This window comes from Macaca nemestrina, chromosome 2, assembly GCF_043159975.1.
Source record: "Macaca nemestrina isolate mMacNem1 chromosome 2, mMacNem.hap1, whole genome shotgun sequence".
NCBI classification, from domain to species: Eukaryota; Metazoa; Chordata; class Mammalia; order Primates; family Cercopithecidae; genus Macaca; species Macaca nemestrina.
Window position 1 is genome coordinate 200443271 of NC_092126.1, and position 24829 is coordinate 200468099.

The following is a 24829-nucleotide window of genomic DNA, read 5'->3' on the forward strand; positions in this document are numbered from 1 at the left end:
ATAATAAATGAGAAAATATGTGAAATAGCCAAGTGTGTCCACCCTATTTGCTAACCTGCTTGAAATCTAGATGTGATCAATATCTCAACTTTGTTAGATATTTGTTTTCATCCATGAGGTTTAATTTTCATTCCCATGAGAACTGAAAGAAATTTTATATATACTCTTTAGAACCATCCTGTGAGGTTTCCTCAGAAACACGTCATCGATTTATAGACACAATTTGCTGTGAGAACTCGAGAATCTGCAACATTTCTCTTGATGTGCTGCTCTGGAATCTGAAAATTCAATCCCACAGGGCTTTTTAATCACTGAAAAGTTTTCACCCCTTTTGTGTTCAACTTTTCATATCCAGCATAGTGTAATGTGAGCCATACCCCAGATTCTGCCCTGGATAATTCAGTAATTCTTAACAGCTGACTTCAACTTAAAATATCGAATTTGAGGCACACGGAGACCTTTTTTCCTTTGGGTCATTATAAAACTCCCAGTCAATGTCTCTCTCTCTCTCTCTCTCTCTTTTTTTTCCAGAAAGGAAGAATAAAAGAAACTGATAATTTTGTTATACTTGTATTCTTATTAACATATTGACATCATTATCAGATTTATATTTTAGTCATATAAAGTCTTTGGGATTTTAATAAATTTGTATAAGACCATCTACATAAAGATTCCTTCCAAAATCTAGTATTTCTATGGATATGACACTTAAAAGAGGTTTATATGTGAAAGGCGGTATATATTCTACTCTGTCTGACACAATGTTAAAATTCAGGCATGTTAATATTTAGCTCTTTCTGTCTTAGAGAACCAGAGCAGTGGTTATCAGGTGGAAAGGAAAACATGAATAAATTCACATCACTTGCTTCTTATTTAAGGCAAAATTCGTCCAAATAAAAGCTAAAATATACTGATTATATAAATGATTAATTATTTACAGACTTGTAAAGAAGAGAAAAGAAAGAGAAGATGAGGAAAATGAAAAGAGAAAAAGATTAACATTTTTATGTTTATAAACATTTAGAAAGTGAGGTATAAGGACATAAACTTTGATATCTTGTTCTAGTTCTATAGAAAACTCCCATTAAGTTAGATTAATTTGTTAACCCATGTCAAAACTTGTTGCAATTTGTAAATATTGTGGTTACATTATAAAGAGATGAACATGTTGCCTCGTCAATTTTAAAGAAGATATTTAATATATACATAAAAGAGATGGTTTTTGAAGTATTAATTATAAGTTGATGTATCTCTAGATAACTTGAGATGCTTGAAAACTGTGTGGTCCCTTAGTTAAACACCTTAATGGTCAGATAGTTTTGTTTGTATAGTAAACAAGTGTTCAGGTTGTTTAACAAAAGCTAAATTTCAAGTTACCACTTTTGGAAATTGGGGAATTTTAAATCAAAAGAAAAGTATGGTAATCTTTTCCTTATTAATGCTTTTTTGTTGTTGTTGTTGAGATAGAGTCTCGTACTATTGCACAGTTTGGAGTGCAGTGGCACAGTCTTGGCTCACTGCAGCCTCAACCTTTCAGGTTCAAGTGATCCTCCCATCTTAGCCTCCAGAGTAGCTGGGACTCAAAACATTCACCACCACCATGCCCCACTAATTTTTTTTTTTTTAATGTTTTGTAGAAATGAGGTCTCACTATGTTGCTCAGGCTGGTCTTGAACTCCTGGCCTCAAGTGATCTTCCTGCCTGGGATTGTAAAGTGCTGGGATTGCAGGCATGAGCTGCCTCGCCCAGCTCTCATTATTTTTTAATGGATATTGTCAATAATTCAGTCAAGCCACCATTCTACTTTAACATTTCCATAGAAATTAACAAAGTAAGTTAGATCTGCAAGAGTGACATACCTACCTGAGGCAGTTATTTATGAGTAGTGTCTGCTAACTACTTCAACGACAGGAAAGTAAAACAATATTTCTCATAAAAATTCTTTAGATGAAGAAATAGAAGACACTTGACTTAAATGTTGAAAACTGCTTTAATTATTATTATAATACTCATTTTATATTTTTTCAATAAAAATAAACATGACATATTGAGAACATTTTAAATTTAGGAAAACAAAAATATATATTCCTCACACTGAAATATCATCTATTGTTATTTTGGTGTATTTCAGCATAACTCTGGGAACTCTGTAAATATTACATCTTTATGATTTTATCATTCTAAAATTAACACATGCTGTAAAATTTAAATAGTATAGAAATATATACTTTAAAAATTACTGGCTTTATTGTCTGTTTCACCAACAAAGCTGATATATATACACAAATTGTACTCACATATTCTAGGATATATGTATTATTTTTTAATGTGTTATCCTGGAATTCATGCTATTGTTTCACAACTTTCTTCACCCAATAATACACAGGACACCTTTTTTGTCAGTACCTATAAACTTACGTATTCCATTTTAATTACATAAAATGTAAGATTTACATTCCTAATTTTATCCTAAGCAACTCATAGATTTTCAAGTAGCTCCCAGTTATTATTTTAATGACTGTAATATTCAATTAAATAACATACCATTGTTAAATTCTTTATCTGTTATTTTATTAGAAATTTAGACCTCTTCTAGTTTTTTCCTTTTTATTCCCACATTACTTTAATTAATACCACCATAGAGATCTTTTACTATATATAGAATGTTTCCTTAGCTTCCTAGAGTTGGAAACACTATCTCAAAGGGTATGATCACTTTATAATTCCAATACAAACGGCTTCCCTCCTTCATTCTTCACTCCCAGAGACTACAAAGCGTCGTAAAATGACTGCGCACCTGAAGTCAAGCAGACCTGGCTTCTGAACAATAGGCCGTCCTGTGTAAATTTGGAGATGCTCTTCATCTCCGTAAATCTCATTTTTCTATGTTCCTGAGTCTTAAGATACAAATTGTAAACATTCTGAGGATTGAATGTGAAAAGTAAAGGCAAAGGGCATCTTTGTAAACCTCACGTGAGAATTGGGAAGTAAAAACATGTTGACATCAGTTTGTTATAATGGTAATTTTTTTTCCAGGATGAAACTTTTCCCTCTCAGTTTACGGAGAACCAAAGGGCTCACGTGATTTAAAGACCTGACGGAAAACATATTCTTGGAAGGTCTGAGATGTGAATACAATCTAGATCAGAGGTAGTTACAGTACATTAAAGACCTGACGGAAAACATATTCTTGGAAGGTCTGAGATGTGAATACAATCTAGATCAGAGGTAGTTACAGTACATTATAAAGCAGCATTTGCTCCCGACATTTTTGAAAGGATTGACAGTTGTTTTGGCAGGGAAGCCATAGGGAAAAATTATGATCCTGATTTGTAACAGACACTAATTCGGAGGGTAGGATAAGAAGGTCGAGCCTGTGGGATAAAATCCTATTTCAAAGAACCACGGCTCGAGTTTTTAAAATGTTCCAGAAAAAGCACTTTGAGAAATGAAGACCAGAGTATTTTAATATATATTGTAGCTGAGAGGAACTATTGAAAATATAAAATAAATCACAAATTCAGAATACCAGTCAAAATTTTGAAAAACAATGACAAATTTGATTTAAACTTTTAACCCAAGTGCGTTTTAGAAAAACCAGCAAGGCCACCCTAATGATAAAGCCTGTTATCTTCTGCCCTGGATGATAAGGATATTCTTTAGAAATGTTTTTGAAATAAATGTATTCAAGCAATAAAGCAGCATGTAGTGGTAAAATCAAACCAGGTGGATTAATTGCTCTATACATTTTATATTCCTTGGGGGCATTGTCACTTTTGTTTTCATTAGAGAATTTACACACCATTATACAATGTTGGTTTTTCCTCAGTGATATGTGAATCATATATAAGGAATGCTTCCACAGAGAATGCAATATGTGAAATAAGTCACTCTAATTGGTAAATAAGTCTTTAAATTTTACATAAAAATGCTAAGAATATTCTTTAAACTAGGTAGAAGTATTACTTTAAAGAAAGAAAACCACTAGAGACATCATAAAATTATAAAAATATTCCACAAATGTGCCAACACTTGGATCATACATATCTTGTTGGAAAATCCCCAGAATTCCTGGACAATTATGAGACTTGCGATTATCATTTTAAAATCATGAAATTGTGTTATCTTGAAGTCATGAGCGTTTAGATTTGTATAAAATAATCAGACTTTTCACCTAATATAATAACTAAAATCTTAGGAGTTTTGAAATATGTGAGAATATTTTTAAAAATTCATATTTTAATGTTCTACCACTCTAATGTTTTATTATTTTGAACTGTGTCATCTTCCATATGTAATTTTCTAAGGTCCCCATCTAGTTAATGAACGGAAGTTTTTATTTATCATTTTCCAGCCAGCAGAGGGCAACAGAGCATTGTGTACTAAACACCCGCAACCAATTGAAACATTTCATAGGGGAGGGATTTTCTGCTACGAACAGATAAGAACACAAATTAAAGAGACCTGCTACCAACTTCTATTTCAATAGGATGTGGATGTGGATGTGCACCCCTTGAGTTTTTGATTTATGTTTTTGATAATTTATTATAACTATAGTGAACTCTTTATCTGAAATTAGTCCAAGGGCACATGAATAAAAAACTAAGAAATAGCATAGTGGTAAATGTTATCCAATCTTTAGAGAACATTTTAAAAACTACAAATGTTTGTATTTTTAAAGACGTTTCTATAAAGAGAGATTCTGTTACCCACTTCATAGTGGCAGGGTAGTAAGTGAATTATCTGAGCTAGAAGAATACCTCTCGTCTGATTTAAGTTTTTGCAAATAAATGGTTCCTTGGTACTTACTTTAAGCATCCATTAGTATATCCATTGTAAACTTAATTTATTAAGTTAAATTTATTATATTATTTCTCATTTTTAAATCATTTTATGATGGACAAATGAAAAATATTTCTCAAAAAGCATGGGGAATTTAGTGTAATGTGCAAGGGAAGGAAAATCTTGATACAAATCTAATTTAAACAACCATGTAATATTTTCTCTCAAAGTTAAATTAGTTCTGAAGATATTTTGTACCCTGTATTGTGTATTAAAAAATAATTTACTCAATACATATCATTGTTATAAGGTCAGGGAATGTCTGGACCTCCTAGCTTTAAAACAACTATGATTCTTTCATTCTAGAAGCTATTGTTTCCCTCTCTTAAGCCTTATCTACACACAAATAGGTAAGCATTTAGAAAGCTCATTTTATGACACTTAAGCATATACATTGAGTATTTCCTTTCCATTTTTTTGGCTTCGTACCCTGTATAAGTCTGTGTGTCCATCCTACTATTGTTTAAGAGCATTGGGTTTTAAAAATACTATATTAATTGCAAACTCCCTAAATAAAATCAAATTTGAATTATTTAGAAGAGTATTGTATATAGACATGTTTCAAATTGTGTTTATGGTTTTCTGAACAATCTTTTAGCAATCTTCATATGACTTCCCTTATTAATTAAAAGTGTTCAGTTTTCTACTGCTAACTATAAACTTAATCTTGAGCTTTCTTTTTCACGATGAAATCACAATAAAAATAATCAATTAATGTTTGATGATTGCTCACTCCATTACAAGCATTTTACATGTATCACTTGTTTCAATCATTGCAAAACTCCTAGAAGGGGAGAACTACTATGCTCTTCACTTAATATAGAAAGAACAGGTGTTGGCGATATTAAGAAACTTATCCACCGTCACCCAGCTAGTCAGTGGTAGAGACGGACATCTGTATTCTTACCTACTTACACATTTTAGAAATAAATATTGTGCTTCATTATTATTCTACATATGCACCTAAGCATTTTATTTTTCCTGCTCCAAAGAGCAAGTTTAAGTAAACTAACTTTCAAGTTGCCTGAGATATTCCTTTATCTTGTATATCACTGGAAGAGGAATAATACATGTTATTCATGTGTTTTTTTTTTTCCTGGGGAAATATCAAAGTACACATATGTATTCAGTAATGACTAACAAGACACTGAAACATGTCAATAGACTATATTTACTACACTCATTCAAAGCCACAACCACACAAAAGCAAAATTTTGTTAGTTCTCATTTCATCATGTAAACTTGGGTAGCATTTGGCAATTATCGCCATAAAAATGTTTTGATTAACTCTCAATAGCTTATATCTAGCTACGCGTCCATGCCAATTCAACAGTGCACTCTGCCTCACCATCACATATCACCTTTATTACCCTATCGAATTCAAGTATGCATGAAAGTAAATAATGTATTGGGGCCGGGCATGGTGGCTCACACCTGTAATCCCAGCACTTTGGGAGGCAGAGGCAGGTGGATCACCTGAGGTCAGGAGTTCAAGACCAGCCTGGCCAACATGGAGAAACCCTGTCTCTACTAAAAATACAAAAATTAGCTGGGCGTGGCTGTGTGTGCCTGTAATCCCAGCTACTTGGGAGGCTAAGGCAAGAGAATTGCTTGAACCCAGGAGGTGGAGGCTGCAATGAACTGAGATTGCACCACTGCACTCCAGCCTGGTCAACAGAGCGAGCTCAAAAATATAAATAACATATTGGAAAGAGAAGCCTCTTTATATAAAGCTCTAGATAACAACATCTTAGAAGAATGTAATTGTATTTTCTTTATGAAGATGTATAAGCATTTAATAATGCTTTGAAGATATTTGTATAGAATTATATAATATTCACAGTACTCTCCCATGCAGTAGGTACAGCATTGCTTGACTAATAACTTTAGAGCCTAACTGTACCCAAATCATAAGGTGCATGCCCACCATCTTATATAATCCTTACATAAACCAAAACATTCCCCAATGTATATTAAAGTTAAACTAGAGCAGAGTTACTCAGTCTAGATACTATTGACATTTTGGGCCAGCTTGTTCTTCGTTGTGAGTGGGGGGCTGTCCTGTGCAATGGGAGATGTTCGGCGGTATCCCTTGCCTTAACACACTAGATGCCTATACCACCTTCTCACCACCTCCTCCACTCCCCTCCCCAGCTGTGAGAACCACAGATGTCTCTGGACGCTGCAGAATGTCAATGGGGAGGGATTGCGGTAAGGGGGCAGAATCACCCCGGCTGAGAATACTGAAATAGGGTAAACCTTTTAGCGATTGCCCGTTTTCCATTAAGAAATGGATAGTGAGATGAAACGCCGAAAGCATAAATGCCCAGACATCTGCAATCTGCAAATAGTCTTTCTTCTTGCTCATATTTTTTGTCTAGCTAAGTGTTTCCCAAAACTTAGTATACTACACAAAATTGTCAACACAAAATAGTGCTTAATGTACTTTGGGGAGAGAGAAAATACCATTGGAAAGCAAGTGATTACTTCCACTGTGGCGTTTACAAGATGCACAGAAGAGGCAGACTTGAAAGATATATTTTTACAGCAATTATTTGTGATCAGTGCTATGGAGAAATAGTAAATGTTGTTCTAGCAACATCACACAGAAATCTGATATGTAAGGAAAGGCTGGAAATGGCAGGTCTAGGTAGGCTTTTCTGAGGAAGAGACTTTGATCTGAAACTTAAAAGATTAATTGGAGTTACCCAGGGGAAGAATGGGCCAAATGGCAAATTCTTCAAACTGTGTTCTCCTACTTTAATCACATAGCTTCCACCTTTAAAGCACATTTAATGATATCCTAGGAATTATACATATGTCTAAAGAAACATCTCTGTATGTATTACCACCTTTTAAGGTATTATTATCGGAAAATATTAAGGGTAGCAAGATCAGAGAATGTGGTGTAGTGGAGAATTTGGTTTGTTAATTAGACTTTGTCAAATGTTCTGCACATTTCAGTATAAGTTAATATAAACTAATATTCACTGTTATTTAAGACAGATGGTTTTCCAGATAAATATCTGATTTTTTAAAGTGACAACATTACTAAACTCAAAAAATAATGATATTACTTCTTCAGCCCGTAAAGCATAAGAGATGATGCCCTTTTAAAAATTTCGTTAAATTTTACAGTTCATTTTGCACCAGGAAAAGGGGGATAACTAAGTCTTTCAAACTCCTGTTGTGTGATAAGTCACCTGTGAAATTTAAAGGAAAATCAAGAAATAGGTGATGTTAGGCCAAAGCGACGTGATGTGAATAAACTGTGATGCACGTGATACAGATTGGTTGATCCCTATTTAGACTAGTACATTCATGTATGGCCACATCATAATCACTGACAATAATTTTCGTAGCCAAATGGTAAACAGCATGCTCTCCCAGCTGAAAGGAACACTTAGTGAAATAATGAACTGTGCTTCAGTTTATACTTCTTTCCCAAAGGTAACTGTTTAGGAAAAGCACTTACGTCTTAATTTATTGCCCTTACAAAAACAAAAGAGTTTACTTTCTGGTGTGAAATACAAGACCTGTGAAATTCAAGCATAGTTGTGAAGAACAAACATTTTCATTTATTAATCACTTATAATGAAAACAAAAGGCATCCCTTAAACAAAAATATAATAATTCTATTAAATACAAAGGGCAAATTTAGTTGTTAATATTTGTCTCAAGGTTTTTCGTAGTTATCCATGATCTTTCTTACTCTTACACATGTTGGTTCTAAGATCATTGGAATAAGCAATCTACAAAGCAACTTCAAACAATTGGGTAATTTAATAAATTATGGAAAGTATGTATTGCTTCAATAGGATATCTGTAATTAAAATGAAATTTACTTACACTTTAGCCAGAAAACATTCTAATATAACTTTAAAAAATCAGATTATGCACACTTTCATAGCAATTAGAAATAACTTAAATGTCTAACAATTGGAGACTAGTTACGTGTATTTTAACACATTCATCTGATGGGATTCTATTTTGCTCTTTTAATAATAGTGTTAAAGAATATTTTATGTCCTGGAAAAAAATTCTTATGACTATCTTTGAGTGAAAATGTAGGTTCCATAACAGTTTTTAAACTTCTATTCCATGTTGTAAGAAAAAAAGTCTTTACATGCAAAGTGAAAAAAGATAAACAACAAAATGTTGACAGCATATGTGATTCTATTTGAGAGAATGACTGTAATTTTTTTTGTTTCTTTTGCTGGTAGTTTCCAAATGCTCTAGAACTGTGTTACTTCTATATTGTGAAAAAAATTAAAATCTTATTAGAACCAATTAGCATCTGAATATAAGGCTATCAACAATATTACTTTTCATATGTACTCTTAATATTTTTAGTAAAGAATTAACATGCTAAACTGGTAAAACGATATTCTATTTTGTAATTAAAACATTGTAAGTAAAAAGTAGTATTTAGTAATCTTCGTATAAATAGAGTAATTTCAGTATCATGTTTTTGGGGATAAGATTGTTTCACTGGCTTCAGCAAACACCTGTTTTGTCTCACAGATACACATATGATGCATAACTGCAGCAAGATATATACAACAAGATATGGTGTTACAAGTGAAATTCTACCTTCTAGGTGTAATAAAGCAGCTTTAAAGAATATGTACTGATAGGAAATTGAGAAGATGAGATTAGATCAAATCAACAAAGGCTTTTCGTTCCAATAATGAAGTTGCATGATTTCTTTTGGAATGTGGCCAGGATGTCAGAAAGGAGTGATTAAACTCTTGGGAAAATATATAATTATCTTTGTTGTTAAGACAGTAGGTTTCTATTCGACATCAGTTTTCAAGAGCAGTCTGTTTCTCAGTGACAATTACAGGATTTGGATTGAGTATTTACCCACAAGAATGAGCACTTTCGTATTTACAAGCATCGTCCTCAGTCACATGAAGCAGCTAGTAAATCCCAAAGCTCCAGTTTGGATTCTCAAATGTGAAGCTTTCCCATAGGCCATATAAGAGAGAAATAGATTAATAGGTTATAAAATGAATAACTTTCAAATAATGTGACATGACAATTTAATGAATTCTTTAGTATTTTTATCATTACTTATAAGCTTGGATAGTCTTTTTTCAAAGGTAGTGTAACATTGAATATTTATTTACTGACCCCAAAAATAACATTTAAATAGGAAACTCTAATACAATTTCAATATGTTTTTTAAATGAACATAGTACTTCTTGCCTATTTTCTACTAGGAAATGCATAGTTAGATGAAATGCCAAAGGCATGAATGCCCAGAAAACTGCAATCTGCAAACAGACTTTCTTCTTGCTCATACTTTTCATCTAGCTAATTTGTCTAACTGATTAAAATAACTTAAAACCTGGGTAAAATATTATTCCAAATAAACAAACAACAGGTGGGACTAAACATAATGAAGGCACTAAATAAGACATAAATCCCAACATATGTGCCTCAATCCTATAAACATTTATTGGAAGGATTTTTTTTAAAAAGCAATGAAAAACCAAAAGCATTAAACAGTTTTGTAAAACACATCTGCAGAATTAAACATAATGTAAATTACTTACAAAATAGTTTGTGTTCAAATTGTAAGCCTACAGAGGGTGTCATTCAGCTGTGCAGCTGTTAACTATGATCCCAATTTAAGAGAATTTTAAACCATGATTAGAATAGTATATGTTTGGTTTCAGATGTATCTGGAAGTAAGAAACCAAAAGACAGCAAATCCCATGGTGAGATATAGATTTTTATATATATACATATATATATATCTCTCTCTTTATGTTTCCCAATATCCTTCAAATGTCTTAAACTTGTACAATATATTTTTTTCATGTCATCTCATTAGAGTTAAAAGAAACATAAATCCACTTTGAACATTTTGGACACAAAATAAAAAAGCTTTGAACTTCTTACTTCATATAAAGTAGAACTAAAAATGCATATATTTCAGAGTCACTGTCTTGTATTGAGTCCTAAAATGAAACTAGATCTTTACACACAAAAACCAAAACATACACACTGATAGCTTTCTTCAGCGAGAACTGAATCTGTAAAAATTACATTACTTTCATCAACTTTTGTTTGCCCCTCACTGTTCAAATTTATGCTTGCCCTTCATGTATAAAATGAGATAATAACAATAATTGACCTAATAATATTTTTTCCTGAGGATTAAATGAGTTAGAATACATAAAATATTTAGAATAGTACCCACAGCACATAATGTTATATAAATATTGCTTGTTATAATTTTTATTCTATTAGAAACTGGAACTACAACAAAAACATCATTCCCAGTTCCTGATGAGTCCGTAATATGTAAAATATATTTGTAAACTTATATGTAAACCATAACATGTAATACAATAATGTTACAATATCTATTATACTACACCATATCTAATGATGTCAGGATGTTAAAGGTAGGGAATCTTGATCAAGAATTGCTGATTATTCTGGTAGAAAGAAGTGTTTTCTAGCCATTGTGTTCCAGTCCCGAGTAAACCACTAACTAAAGGAGTCTTCTGGGAAAAATTGGTTTCTTTAAGCTTCAGTTTTCTTATTTATGAAGAGTTAATCTTGAGGTTTCCTTCTTGTGAATGTTACGCACTTTAAACTCAGTCAGTGTTCCCAATCTCTTTGGTCCCAAATAACCTGATCGAAATAAGAATGTGCTTATTTAGTCAGAACTTTGATTTTGAAGTTATTAGAGTCCACTGAAACATGAGCTCCATAGGTGATATTCACTGTTAGTTCTCTGTTAGTTAAAGTAGAAAAGTGGTTAAACTATGTATTAGAGAAAATAAATTTTAGAACTATAGAAATAGTTAAATGAAGAAGCATTTTTCAAAAATACATATTAACGGTGAGATAAAACTCATTCATTCATTCAGCAAACATCTGAGTGCCTACTCAGTGCCAGGCACTGTTTTGGATGCTGAGACTATAAAAGTAAACAAAATGATCAAGAATCCCAGGCCTCATTCTAAAAGGAGGGTTGCAGCAACAAAACAAAAAAGAGTATAGTATCTTAGATGTGAATAAGTGCTTTAAAGGAAAAAAAATCTAAACTAAACAAGTGGAAGGGACATGGGAAGTATTGTATGAGAATGTAATTTTAAAGTACCTGGACAGATAAAGCCTCTCTCAGGTTCGATGATATAAAAACCTGTGAGAAGGGAGAATGAGAGTTCACAGATTTATGGAGGTGAGTACTCCACATAGAGCACATGTAAATCCCTTGAGGCAGGAGGCTGTCTAATTCATTCTAGAAACAGCATAGAAGCCATTGTGATAGAACAAAGTGAGAAAAAAAACAGGTAAATGCAGGGGGAGATGATGTCAGGAAAGTATGAGTGACTGGCTCATGTTAGGCCTCGTAGACTTCTGGAAAGACATGGGCTGTCACTTACAGTGAGACAGGAAAACCACTGGAGGGTTTTGAGCAGAGGAGAGGCATAATCTGTCTCAGATTTAACAAGATCCCTCTGACTGCTCTATGAAGAAAGGTTTAGAAGTGCAGTTACTTAAATGTATGGTCTTTCTCAGTAAGGAATACTCCATTGCTCATTTTAACACAAGTTTACTGCCAAGTAACCATCATATGCAGTTTAATCCGGAAAGCTGAAGATCTTAATTTTCAGGTGTAGGGTACTGGGTATTAGAGATATTACCACGATAGTCAAATGCTGTACACTGAACGATGTTTATTAAAGAGACAAGATTTCTCATAACTATCCTCTCTTGGGGACACACAATGCTTATGTGCATATTAAAGGCTTTGGGGAATCCTTAGATCTATTGAATCCCAAGTCTCCCAAGGCTATCCTACCATGAACTCATTTTTGTTTCTTCAAGTGCTTTGGTTCAAAACAAACTGCATTCAAATATAAGTTCCCTGACTACTGAGCCTCTTAACTTTGAGTTAATTATGTAATCTCAACATCATCCCTAAAGTGGGATAATAACATCAACTTACTTGACTGTGGTGAAAATTAGAGTAGATAATGTTTGTAAGGGACCCCAAGAGTGCCCTTAATTAGTGCCACTTTTCTGTATCCTCTACTTTATCTTCAAAAGCTCACCCCCTCTTCACATTCAAGGAGTAAATTCTAGCCAGACCCATTGTTGCTAATATGTGAGGTCCCAGGCTCTATCACAAGCGCTTAGCAGGATAGCACCTGGTTTTAGAACATCTACAATGTGTGTGAGATGCTGAAATGCTAAAAGACAAACACAGTCACAGTAATTCCACCGCAAAGTTGAGTATCTCATAATTTCCCTATATTTCTTAATGAGCCTTACAGAGCAATAGCGAGGCTAGAGTACAACATCTGGTGGGACCAATAGGATGATGGTCCGTTACAATATCTTCACAACACTGTGTTAAAAATATTGGCCCCGGCCAGGCGCCGTGGCTCACATCGGTAATCCCAGCACTTTGGGAGGCTGAGGTGGGCGGATAACGAGGTCAGGAGTTCGAGACCAACCTGACCAACATAGTGAAACCTCGTCTCTACTAAACACCCACCCACCCACACACACACACACAGAATTAGCCGGGTATGGTGACCGGCACCTGTAATCCTAGCTACTTGGGAGAATGAGGCAAGGAGAATCACTTGGACCTGGGAGGCGGAGGTTGCAGTGAGCTAAGATCCCACCACTGCACTCAAGCCTGAAGACAGATCGAGACTCCTTCTCAAGAAAAGGAAAAAAAAAAAAAAAATTGGCCCCAATGACAATGCCTCAAGTCTTTAAGTAAGTGAAGATGAATAACCCTGGGAATTTCTCCTCCCTGTGATTTTTGGTTTGGAACACATAATTACCTGTTTTAAGGAGCAGAGAAGCAAACAAACAAAAGTAATACTGTTAAAATGCACCTTATGTACATTTGAAGCTACCATGTGCAACTTAGTCAGGAAAGCTAAAATTAAATAGGCCACATTTTTGAAACACAGTAGATGTTCCAACAAATCTCAATTTACTCTCTTTTTATTTGGATCACTTTAGCTTGCTTTCTGAGATCAGACTTTTCTTACATATCCAAACTTAGGAAAATATTCGAATATTCAATTATTCAAACATTCATCTTAGTTCATCCATTTATATACCAAGGATCACGCAGATTATTCAGCAATTCCGTGTAAGAATGACTGAACGGACTGTTGCACTCCGGGAGTTGGGATCTCGGAGTCTTCAGCACAGCCTTGGTGTGTGCTGCATGTGGTCTCACTGCTTCTCACCAGATTGCTGGAACGTATGGCTTGCATCCCAGGCTCGGTCTGATTCTAAAACTTTTAGCTAAGAAGGCAGAGATGTTCTGGTTTATATTATAGTTAGCTTAGGAACTCCATTTCCCTCCTACTCATCTGAATAAGTGGTATCTGCAATCCTTGGAAAGACCCTGGGTGTTCTGTAATTTCCCGAGTTCCTGTGGCTACCTCCATGAAAGATATAATCATTGGAGCAACGCAAGAGATTATTACTGCTCTAGAATTTTGACTGTCAAAAAGTCCTTCTTCACGGGACTACTGTAATGTATTATTTTCAGGTTTCTTCAGAATTCTCAGGGAAGATCCTGAATTTTTGGGATCCTGAATTTCATAGGTTCTAAATGGAAATTTAGAACTGACAATTCATTCAGATCATAGTGATCAGAAAGGGGGTTCCTGAGTACAAGTCAGTACAGTTTCTCCTTCCTTGTGCTGTGTCTTCCACCCAAACTGGAATGAGTCGAGGTTCTCTTGTACATGTCAGAGTTCCGTGAAGATCTTCTGTGAGTACCTTCCCTGTCCACATGTATACACTCACACTTGCACAGGCACTCATACAGACACAACGAGCATTTCACGCATTCTTCCAGGTAATTTAAAGTTCAGGAGCAAAACTGAAAAGGTGACAAGTTGCTATGATCCATCCATCTCTAGGAATGTACTGGGATGTCTTTTAACCCCAATGGCACTTGGTTTTTATTTTTTTTCAGACAGATTCCACCCTGAAGCCTGCTCTGTGTACCTCCCCACAGTAGGAGCTCTAAAAGCCTAAATGAAAGGAATTATATTTGCATTTTGTCCCTACAGCACACTTTACTGTTTTTTTTTTTTTTTGCACATAGATGATGTTCACTAAGTGTTTATTTGCACGAGTGAGGAAAAGGAAGTAGATACAAAAGTTCTCAGGTGCATTGAGTTTCACTTCTTACAGCTCCGCAATGCCTTCTGAACACAAGTTCTTGTCTTTGCATGCCATCTTTGCCAATATAATTGACAGAAAATAGACACATTTTGGATGAGGTAGAAAAAAGAAAGGACTAACACATATGAGTTGGTGATGATGGTCTTCATCCGGGGCTGGCCAAAAGTTAGCTCCTTGAGGATACTTACTGATGACTGTCCTAGGTAATATCATCTCTAGGGGTGGAAGAGAGGGGATGGGCATTGCTTACTGAAGTTGAGAAATAAAGGGTGATATTAATTTGGTTTGCATTCAATGAGATAAATGGCAAAAGAGATCTTGAGAGATATGAGCAAACTTCCAGAGACCAGGAGATCCACTTTGGGGAACAATGCAATAGGGATCCTGATACATATTCTTCATTATATTTAAAAGTATATCTACATTACCAAGTGAAAGTTTGACATCTTTATTTAACATGCACTCAAATGATATGAGGATTTGAATTTTCTCTCCATCTCGCTCTCTTTCTCTCAAGTACTACACTTTAGTGTTTATTTGTTTTCTATTACTAGGTAAGCTTATCTTAAAAGTACTTTTTATTCCAAGAAAAAAGAGATATATTCTACATTTCTCACTAAATATCCTTCAGCAAGACCAAACTGATGTATGCTTTTCAGCTTTGACTGCCCATTCATATTTTTACTGCTGAAAAGATTTTGGTTGGAGTCTTTGAATTCTTATCTCCAGTCTGTTTACTGAATTTATAGTCAGTTTTCTCAGGATTAAACTATCTTTCACTTTCAAAGCTAGGTGCCGTTAACCAGAGTTTCCACAAAATGTTGCTCTAAGGTCATCGGTTGCACCAGCAGCAACCAAAATCAATGTACAATTTACTTTTAAATTTTTATCTTCCATTAGGTAATGAATGTGCTCACCTGAAAAGAAATGGAAAAGCACACCACCATGTAGAAAAGAGCAAATCCTCCTTCTCTGCCCTATCCACTGTGCGCTTCTCTCCTCCAGAGGCAACCACCGAAAGCAGCTTCTTATATATACTGCTAGACACCAAATAGTTTTTTGGAAGTTATGGTACACAACTCTGTAGATAACAATTCTGCCATTTATTCAGGGTTCGGCATGTTAGGTATCTTACATACTGTGTCTATTTATTTGTTTATTTAAGACAGATTCTTGCTCTGTTGCCCAGGCTGGAGTGCGGTGGCGTTATGTCAGTTCATTGCAACCTCTGCCTCCTGGGTTCAAGCAATTCTTCTGTCTCAGCCTCCCGAGTAGCTGGGGCTACAGGCGAACGCCACCACGCCCGTCTAATTTTTGAATTTTGAGTAGAGACGGGGTTTCACCATATTGGTCAGGCTAGTCTCGAACTCCCGACCTTAAGTAATCCGCCCCCCTGGGCCTCCCAAAATGCTGGGATTACGGGTGTGAGCCACAGCACCTGGCCACTGTGTTTTACTTAATAGAAAGAAAGAAAAGTGACTGACTCAATGAATGAATGCCTTTCAGATGTGTCAGGTTTGTTTTGCTTTGTGTAATTTTTGTTAATGCAATAAAATATCTCGAGAACAGAAACAGAGAAGAGAAAACAGACCTGGTCACAGAGCTGTAACTGGCAGGTAGGGATTTAAGAGGGGGCACACTGGGTGTCAAAGCCTGTGTCTGGTTTTGAAATGCTGACTAGCTTCTCCTAACTGCAAACTCAGCTAGTTAAGAATGTTTCTTTGCATTTGTTTCTCTCTCTCCCTCTCTCTCTCTCTTTTTTTTTTTTTTTAACTTCCCCATTGTTAGCTTTCTAATGTGTGAAGTCTATCAAGTTGAAAGAGAGAGTTTCAAATGAAACATGAGGAAATGATCCCAAGGCCCAACCCTGTGCCTTATGATTTGGGTATCTTTTCTACAAGACTTCCACAACTGCAACTTAAAAGGATGGTCGTAGAGACTGCCCATCTACTGATATGTTCTGGATAGTTCTCTGTTTACCTACTGTCCTAAAGGCATGTTGCTCAAAATTGCTTTTTTTTTTTTTTTTTTAATGGGACTGGCGAGAAGTGAGAGTGGAGTTGAGAGTCTATTCCAATTCCGGGGAGCGGCAAGGAAGAGGTTAAGTTGGACCAGGAGGATTTTTGAAGTCTTTGGCTGGGAGGTTCCATTTGGAGAAAGGTGCAGGGGAGCTAGGGGTGGCGAGAGAAACAAGACAGGTTCTCATTCGCCTGGATTTCCGATTCTGAGCAATTGGATTCTCACCTGAGGGCGCCATTGGGCACCCCTGGCTTGTGGATGGAAATACTGAGGAGCAGAACTTGCCTGACCCGCGCCTGGAGAGTAGAGGGAAGCGCAGCAAGGACCACGCGGCCCCTTTAAGTATTCTGGGGCCGGGGAGGAGAGGGAGGAAACCGGGAGCCGCGGGCACTGGGGGAAACCCACAAGCAACTGAGCTGGAGCGGAGGCAGCGTGAGAGCAGAAACTTCAGACGCCGCTGATCCGGGAGGAGCCGGGGGAGCCGCGGCGGCCGTCTCCCCACCCGCAGCAGCATCCTCCCTGCCCTTCTCTGCCGCCCCGGGGAGAGCCGGGCGCTGCCTCTGCAGCTTCCACGAGCCAGGGGTGCAGGCAGCTACCCCCGGGAAGTTTGGGCTTCTGCGTAGTTCAGGGGCGCCTGCGAGCGCCCCAGCCGGCGAGGGGCCGGGGGCGATGTTGGGCGCCGCGCGGGGCTGGGGGCGCCCGGAAGACGTGCGAGGGTCCGCGCTCCTGCCGCCGCCTCCAGTACCCTCCGCATCCCGCAAGTGATGGGAACAAGGGCCCGCCCAGGCCGCCGCTGTCGCCGCACCGCCCCCTCGCTCGCCCCCTGCGCGCGGAGTCACCCAGTCACACTCCCGGCACCCCGAGCCCGTCCTCCGGAGCTGCTGCTGCTGCTCCTTTGGCTGCCGTCGCCGCCGCCGCGCGTGGCCCGCCGCTGACTGGGCTCGCGGGGAGACGGAGCCGCACTTTTCGGCCCTGCCGGATCCGCTCTCACACCCCAGCTTGGCCGCCGCCGCCCCGCGCCCGCCCGCGCCGCGCCTGCCCCGGCCGCACTCTGGGGGGGCGCACGCCGGGAGGCTCGGCCCGACCGCGGAGGCAGGAAGCGGCGCGACTGCGCTTCTGCTTCGGCTCTTTGTTGTTCGCTTTGGATGGTGCTTCTTGAAAGTGTCTGAGCCGCCTCGGAAACCCTGCGGCCGGAGAAGACAGACCTTGGAATTCTTCCTCCGCAAAAGTCTCTGAGATACTGACAAGCGTCCAGAAAGGTCGACGAGTAATTGCCCTGAAAACTCCCGGCTAATTGACCCACGTTGCTTATATTAAGCCTTTGTGTGTGGTGTGTGTGGTGTGTGGCTTCATACATTTGGGGACCCTATTTCCACTCTCTCCTCTTGGCATGAGACTGTATGCAGGATCCACCCGAGGACAATGATTGCGGAGCCTGCTCACTTTTACCTGTTTGGATTAATATGTCTCTGTTCAGGTAACCCCCGTCTTCTTTCTTCACCCTTGATCCTCCCTGTTCCCCTCTCTCCACTTTTCACAATCAAACCCAGAACTGCATTTTGGTTACGCGTCCCTCCCAAGGCGGGAGGGGCTCTATTCCTGCAAGACTTTTAGGCGAACATGTTCCTAGTTCGCATTTGGGGTTGTCTCTTTTTCCCATTCCCCAAAACCTCCCCTCCGCCCCTGAACCTCCTCAAGACTCTTTGCAGATCTCGGCCTTTTGCCAAGTTCAGGGCACGCCCAGATTACTCTGGGCAAACGCACGTCTAAGCACTGGGGTGGGAGGAGGCCGCGGCTGGCGGGGAGCTGGGGCCCCCAGGATGAGCCGAAGTGAGGATCAGCCACCGGCCGCTTCCCTGGGGAGGGAAATGTGCGCCCTGGGAGCTTGTGGCCCGCAGGCTGGCCAGGATTCCTGAACCTAGTCCTCCTCTAGCCCCTCCTCTTCCGAGCACAAGGGGTTATTAGTAGTTGTTTTATGTAACCAAAGTCTGTAATTAAATTTGATTCTGAAGAAGCTTCATGAAATAACTTCTTCTTAAGGTAGGATATAAAATAGCCACTGCCTCGCTGGGTTTAGAAGGAAACAGGCGGTTGCCAGCATCGGAAAGGGGACAGTTAGTTGCCTGGGAAGTCTCACTGGCGAAAGAAAACAGCTGAATTTGGGATGTTTAGGATTAATTAAATCATACTGAAATTCCATATGAAGTGTTGGAAGGATGCTGAAACGGGGCCCTTACACTGTATCTACACTTGCAAATAGTTTTTTTTTTTTTTACCCTCCCTAAGAAACTTTTTTACTATGGGTGAACTGAGCCACGACTCAACTTTTGTTTCTTTCTTTTTGGTAGATTCTGGTTTCAATCACGGATCCGATTTCAAGCTTTAAAACACACGCACACACACACGCACGCACACACACACGCACACACACACATACACACTGGACCTCGGAATTTTTATAGTCATTCTCATACTGAGCTTCAAGTTGCATCAGGGCTTATCGGTAAGAGTCACTCAGTTTGCACAATTATGAAACGATTTTAAAGGTTAGTTTGAGCATTTGTGGTCTATGGTTATCATTTATGTTTTGACCGGGGATTTTACTTAAGGCAGATAGTTAACAGAGTAAGAAAAAGGGGGGGGAGGGGGCGGGGTGGAAATAAATAAATAAACCACATACGTCAGCTAAATGATACCGAATAAACTCCTAAAATAATTTTAGCCTATGAATTGTGCTTGCTGGCTGAAAGTTACAAGGAAGATTTGCAACTAAAGTACATTTTAAAAATTATTAAATTGTTTCTCCTTTAAAGAAAACAAAGTGAAGTTTCAACCTGGTATGTCTCATGTATGTCACAGTGGAGGGATGAGTAGACTAACTCCTTGGGGTTGGCATTCCCCATTTCCAGCTTCTCCTTCTGTAACGCCTTAGTTTTCCTTAGTTTGCCTATCGAAGTGATTGAATAGTCCCTCCAATCCCCCACACCTAGCTGTGGATGCAAATCAAAAACATTAAAATCTGATCTCTCTATTTGCCTCTCTTGGCTGTGTCTCTCCCTAGTTTAATTTACAGCTTCAGATACCTTTGAGATTTCTGTTGATTCACCTTTCTGGCTAAAGTTTATTTACGTGTGTAAAGTGAAGTGTCATTGTGATAAATGACTGGAGGGGCAGATTACTGAAGATAGAGGGATTAATGGTCATTAGTCACTGTTTGAGTTGAGTTTGTATATGTTGGAACATTTTATCATGGCTGTAGATTAAAGATAGGGTCACACTAATAAGGTATCACTGAAAGCTGGTCGTGTCAACTTGGAAATTCTGTCTTCAGTTGGAGAATTATTTGGGAATATACTCTCCTGTTAGATTTAGTAATCTGAGTAGTATATCAGAATTGTAATTTGAATAGATATGAGACAATTATAATGTTAGAGCTACATTGATTTCTAGCTTTTAGAAATCTAAAATTTCTAGTTTTTCTGTTCCTTATTTAATTTTCCATTTAAGCCATTGATGATTTTTGTAAACCTAAGTTTTTCCTATAGGTGTGCCTATCTACTTTGCCACTTTTCAGGACAAAAGCTTCTTTCCAAAGTGCTCCCTCATACCTAGCCTGAAGCTTGCTATTCCTCTGATAACTTTCACTCACGCTGTGAATCTGAACTTGGGAGGCCAGACTATTGAGCTGCTAGGGTGAGTGCATTGATTTGAATAATACTTCACAGAACTCAAGTAACTAGTAACCTGGGTGTGTTCAAGACACCTGGTCAGAGAATGAATGAAGTTCTTGAAAGATTGTGTTTCATGTCTTGCCCCAAGCCTAGGATCACAGTCTATCACTTGTTAATGGAGTGTATTTAAGAGAAATGTGGTGAGCTTAAATAAATCAAAGTGTACTGAGAGGATAACTTAACCTTCAACAAGATTTAACCTGTGAAAGCATCTATTGGTTGTCAGTTCTTTTTTTCTTTCTTTTCTTCCTTTTTTAACTGTCTGCCAACTTAACAAAGTCTAACACTTTTCTTCAAACAGATTATAAACTCCATTTTGGTATGTTGATGGCATACTTAGTATTAAGTGTTGTGCTTAAGAGTGTTCACTTCTTACAACCTTTTATCTATTAACTTGATGCTACAAAAAATAACCTTTCATTCAATGAAACTGGGATGTAGAAAAAGTGGTTATTCCTTCCGAAATTCATTTTTCAGGTATATTCCTTTAATTAGTTGGTCTGTCTGCCTTTTTTATGGACAGATAGACTTCTGGTGAGTTTGTGGGGTGGGAGGGTGCAGGGAGAGGTAGCCCTGAAAAAAATCCATGTGCTCTCTCAGGATCTGACATTTTTCCTTCATAGACTTCCTCTTCTCCAATCCATTTGCTAAAACCTGCTTTTAAGTGAAAAAGTAATTGAATTTCAGTTCAAACTTAGGATGAGATTTGAATTTCAAATAAATGATAGTTTACTCATACTGTCTTTCTTTTTCTTGGGTTTTTTTTTTTGGTGGGGGGAGGGGGTAGGGTTTCTCTTGGGAAGAGGAACTTTTTTAGGTAAGTTTCACTATTTGAACCAATTGTCTGGTCTCTGGTCTATCTTCCTCTCTTCCTTCTTCCGTCTTTCTTTCTGGTAAGATTATTGTGTAGTTCCAATATGATCTGGCTAGTTTCTTTATAACCTTTCTGGCTTTTAAATGTACATACTTAAATACTGTGATATCTTTTAAAATATCTTTATTTCTTGATAATGGACATTCGAATGCATAAGACATTTATGGTTAAAAGGTCTTAGAACAGAAAGTTTACCTGAAGTTTTTTCTTAGTCTTTGCTACAACAAATGAAATATTCTTATGTCAATTAAAGTGACACAGAATGCTAAATTTCAGACTAACAATGACCATTTATTTTTCATTTTTACATTGACTAGATATCTATAATTTAAAATAACTGGGCAACAGGAATCCAACGGGAAGTAAGCAGCATAACAGCTTCTCAGTGAAGACTATAAGTGGTTGAATCTTTATTATCATCTGTGTTAATAAAAGATGTTATGGTGATACTTCGGTTAATTTTGGCCTTTAAAAAATGTTTAATTTTTAAAACAAAAATATAAACTGCCCTGTGAGCTCGAGTTCATATAGGAAAATAGAAGGAAAGCAAAGTTATCATTCAATTTAAAATTAGGCCTAAGGTAATCTGTAGACTACATGAAAGGAAAGAACCAAAAAGAAAAATAAAGTAATAAACAAAAAGCAGAAGTCTAGAGAAGTGTAGTAGAAACTGCGTCTAGCATTAAGCTAGTTTTAAAATATAGGCGGGGATACAGTGGAAGTAGACAGAGCGGCCAAGTGTGAGTGCGCCCTCTGACCACACACAGCACAAGCAGCGAATCCAAAAAGTGGATTTCTTTTTCTTTTTCTGAAACGGAGTCTCACCCTGTCACCCAGGCTGGAGTGCAGTGGCGCGATCTTGGCTCACTGCAACCTCTGCCTCCTGGGTTCAAGTGATTCTTCTGCCTCAGCCTCCTGAGTAGCTGAAATTACAGGCGCCCACCACCATGCCAGGATAATTTTTGAATTTTTAGTAATAGAGATGGGTTTTCGCTATGTCGGCCAGGCTGGTCTCAAACTCCTGACCTCAGGTGATCTGCCTGCTTCGGCCTCCCAAAGTGCTGGGATTACAGGGGTGAACCAGTGTGCCCGGCCCAAAAAGTGGATTTCTGAAAATATGATGTCAGTGTATATACTCTTAAATTCAACAACTATATAAAGAACTAGATAGTTTGCATGTTTAAAACTACAAAAAATAAAGCAATTTGAAGCATGTTTAACTCTTTCGTGAATCAATAGAATAGTTTTTTTTTAACCTACATATGATAAGACTTTAGAATATTGACTGCCTCAATGTATATACAAGACCGATACACCAAGTAGTTACCTTCTGTATCGTAACGCTTTTGTTTAAAGGAGACCAGTAAAGTGGAAGAAGGAAATAATTAAAAGATGAGATGGAGTTCAAACTCTAGGTGCAATAAGAAACTTTATGGAAATGGCGACTTTTACTATGAAACTAGGACTATCACTGAACACTCGCCATTATCTTATTTAATGCTCATAAAAATCCTATGACATATATGCTGTTGTTTCTAAGACATTACTGTGCCCCGATTTTATTGTTGTGGAAACTATATCATAGAGAAGTTAGGAAATGTGGTTCAGCAGGGATTTGAACCACGCTGGCTCCAAAACTCTTAACTACTGTGCATTTTCCTAGTTGAAAGAGAGAAATGAAGAATTTAAATAAGAAAGATTATGGTTCAATCGCTTTTTATTTTAAAACTTGTCTCAAAAAAAATCCACTTACATAAGACTGTGGTTTGAACACTTGAGAATTTGGATGGAAGGTATTATTCTTCCTGTTATTAAGAAAATGGTCTCTAATTTTTAGATCACCAGGCAAGACAGTCCGTTCTTTACATCTAACCAGTTCACATTCAGCCTTGATGATGTCTGCATTTTCTGGCCTGCTTAAAAGAGGAGACTGAATGTGATTCCAAACATTGTCTGCTGGGGATGCAGATGCACATGGCTTCCAAGTTGTATTTTGGAGAATGAATGGCATTGTCCTTCTTGCACACTTGAGGAAAGATTTTGCTCTGCTCTGAATCCCAAGGCAGATAATTGGTACTCCTCCCAGAGGAGCCTGTGGAGAGACAATCATTTCCCCTGTGGTTGCTCTTAGGCTGTGGGTTGAGTATGGGCTGGTGATCATTTAGCAGATGAGCCTTCTGCTTGACTGCTGTTCACAGATAACTCACTTCATGGTTACTGATCATGGAGGGGCTGAGCCTTAATACCCGGTTGATCAGCTGGTTGGAAACTGCTTATGCATAGCCAATAAAGTTGCCATCCTGTGGAGATCAAAAGGCTACCTCCATTCTTTACAATTCTGGATTAGCATGATTTCCTTTCCCCTTCACCCTCCACTTTCAGCCCCTTCCTTCAATCTTGCTGTTGAAGAAGAGGAAGAAAAAAAGATGATCTGTGGTGTACGGGGAGATAGCTTTGATCTCCACTGCTTTGCTTTTTCCTCTCTCTCTTTTAACCATCCAAAAGGCTATTTCTAACACCGAAAGGTGTCATGTTGCTTGCTTCATGGGAGAGCTCAGCCTCATTTCCCTTCAGCCAAAACAGGCTGCTACAAATCCTCTTATTTCTGCGATTTTACTTGGCTTCCAAACATCTTATGACAGTGTTGTTCCACACTTAAGATAATATTTTGAACAGCATGACTGTGCATATCTTTCTGACTTTATTCAAGGAGAGAAATACCTCTGTGGCGTTCACAGCTGTCCATGGCTTAGAGCCGGAAAAGAATATTCTTTATTTAATTTAATTAATTCATATTATTTTTGGGGGAAAGTGGATAGAAGGTAAGCAATTGTAGAAAATGTTCTAGGATCACAAGATGAGACTAAATAGTCTATCTGGGCTTAATGCTTGTCACCTAGTTTGACACTTAAATGAAGCGTTAAAAGCACCATCAAAGGATACAAGCAAATGTCAACAGAGCAATGTGGTTCTGTGTTAAATGGGAATATAGTCTTTTTGTGTCAAGTGATTGCTTTGTATGCAGCATATAGGAAATAGTCGGTTTTGCTTCCTAATAATACAGTATTTTGGGGATCTATTTTTAAAATCATGTTAGTCTTTCAGTTAAGTAGAGCAAGGTTTACTAGAACACATTTTTAAACTACTTCTAGTAATAACAGCTCACAGT

General features: G+C 37.7%; 1 protein-coding gene across 4 annotated transcripts in view; it reads left to right on the forward strand.

The window, feature by feature from the left end:
- Nucleotides 1-24829, forward strand: part of LOC105485564 (roundabout guidance receptor 1) — a 1159905-nt gene that overhangs the window by 729239 nt on the left and 405837 nt on the right. For 2 of the 4 annotated variants that reach the window (XM_071092573.1, XM_071092574.1), the window contains exon 1: nucleotides 17225-18532. The exons of the other annotated variants lie outside the window; for them this stretch is intronic. In XM_071092573.1, coding sequence (XP_070948674.1) covers nucleotides 18478-18532 — 55 coding nt within the window. In that variant the 5' untranslated portion in view covers nucleotides 17225-18477. Of the gene's footprint in view, nucleotides 1-17224; nucleotides 18533-24829 lie in introns of those variants that run through there. 4 annotated transcript variants of the gene reach the window in all.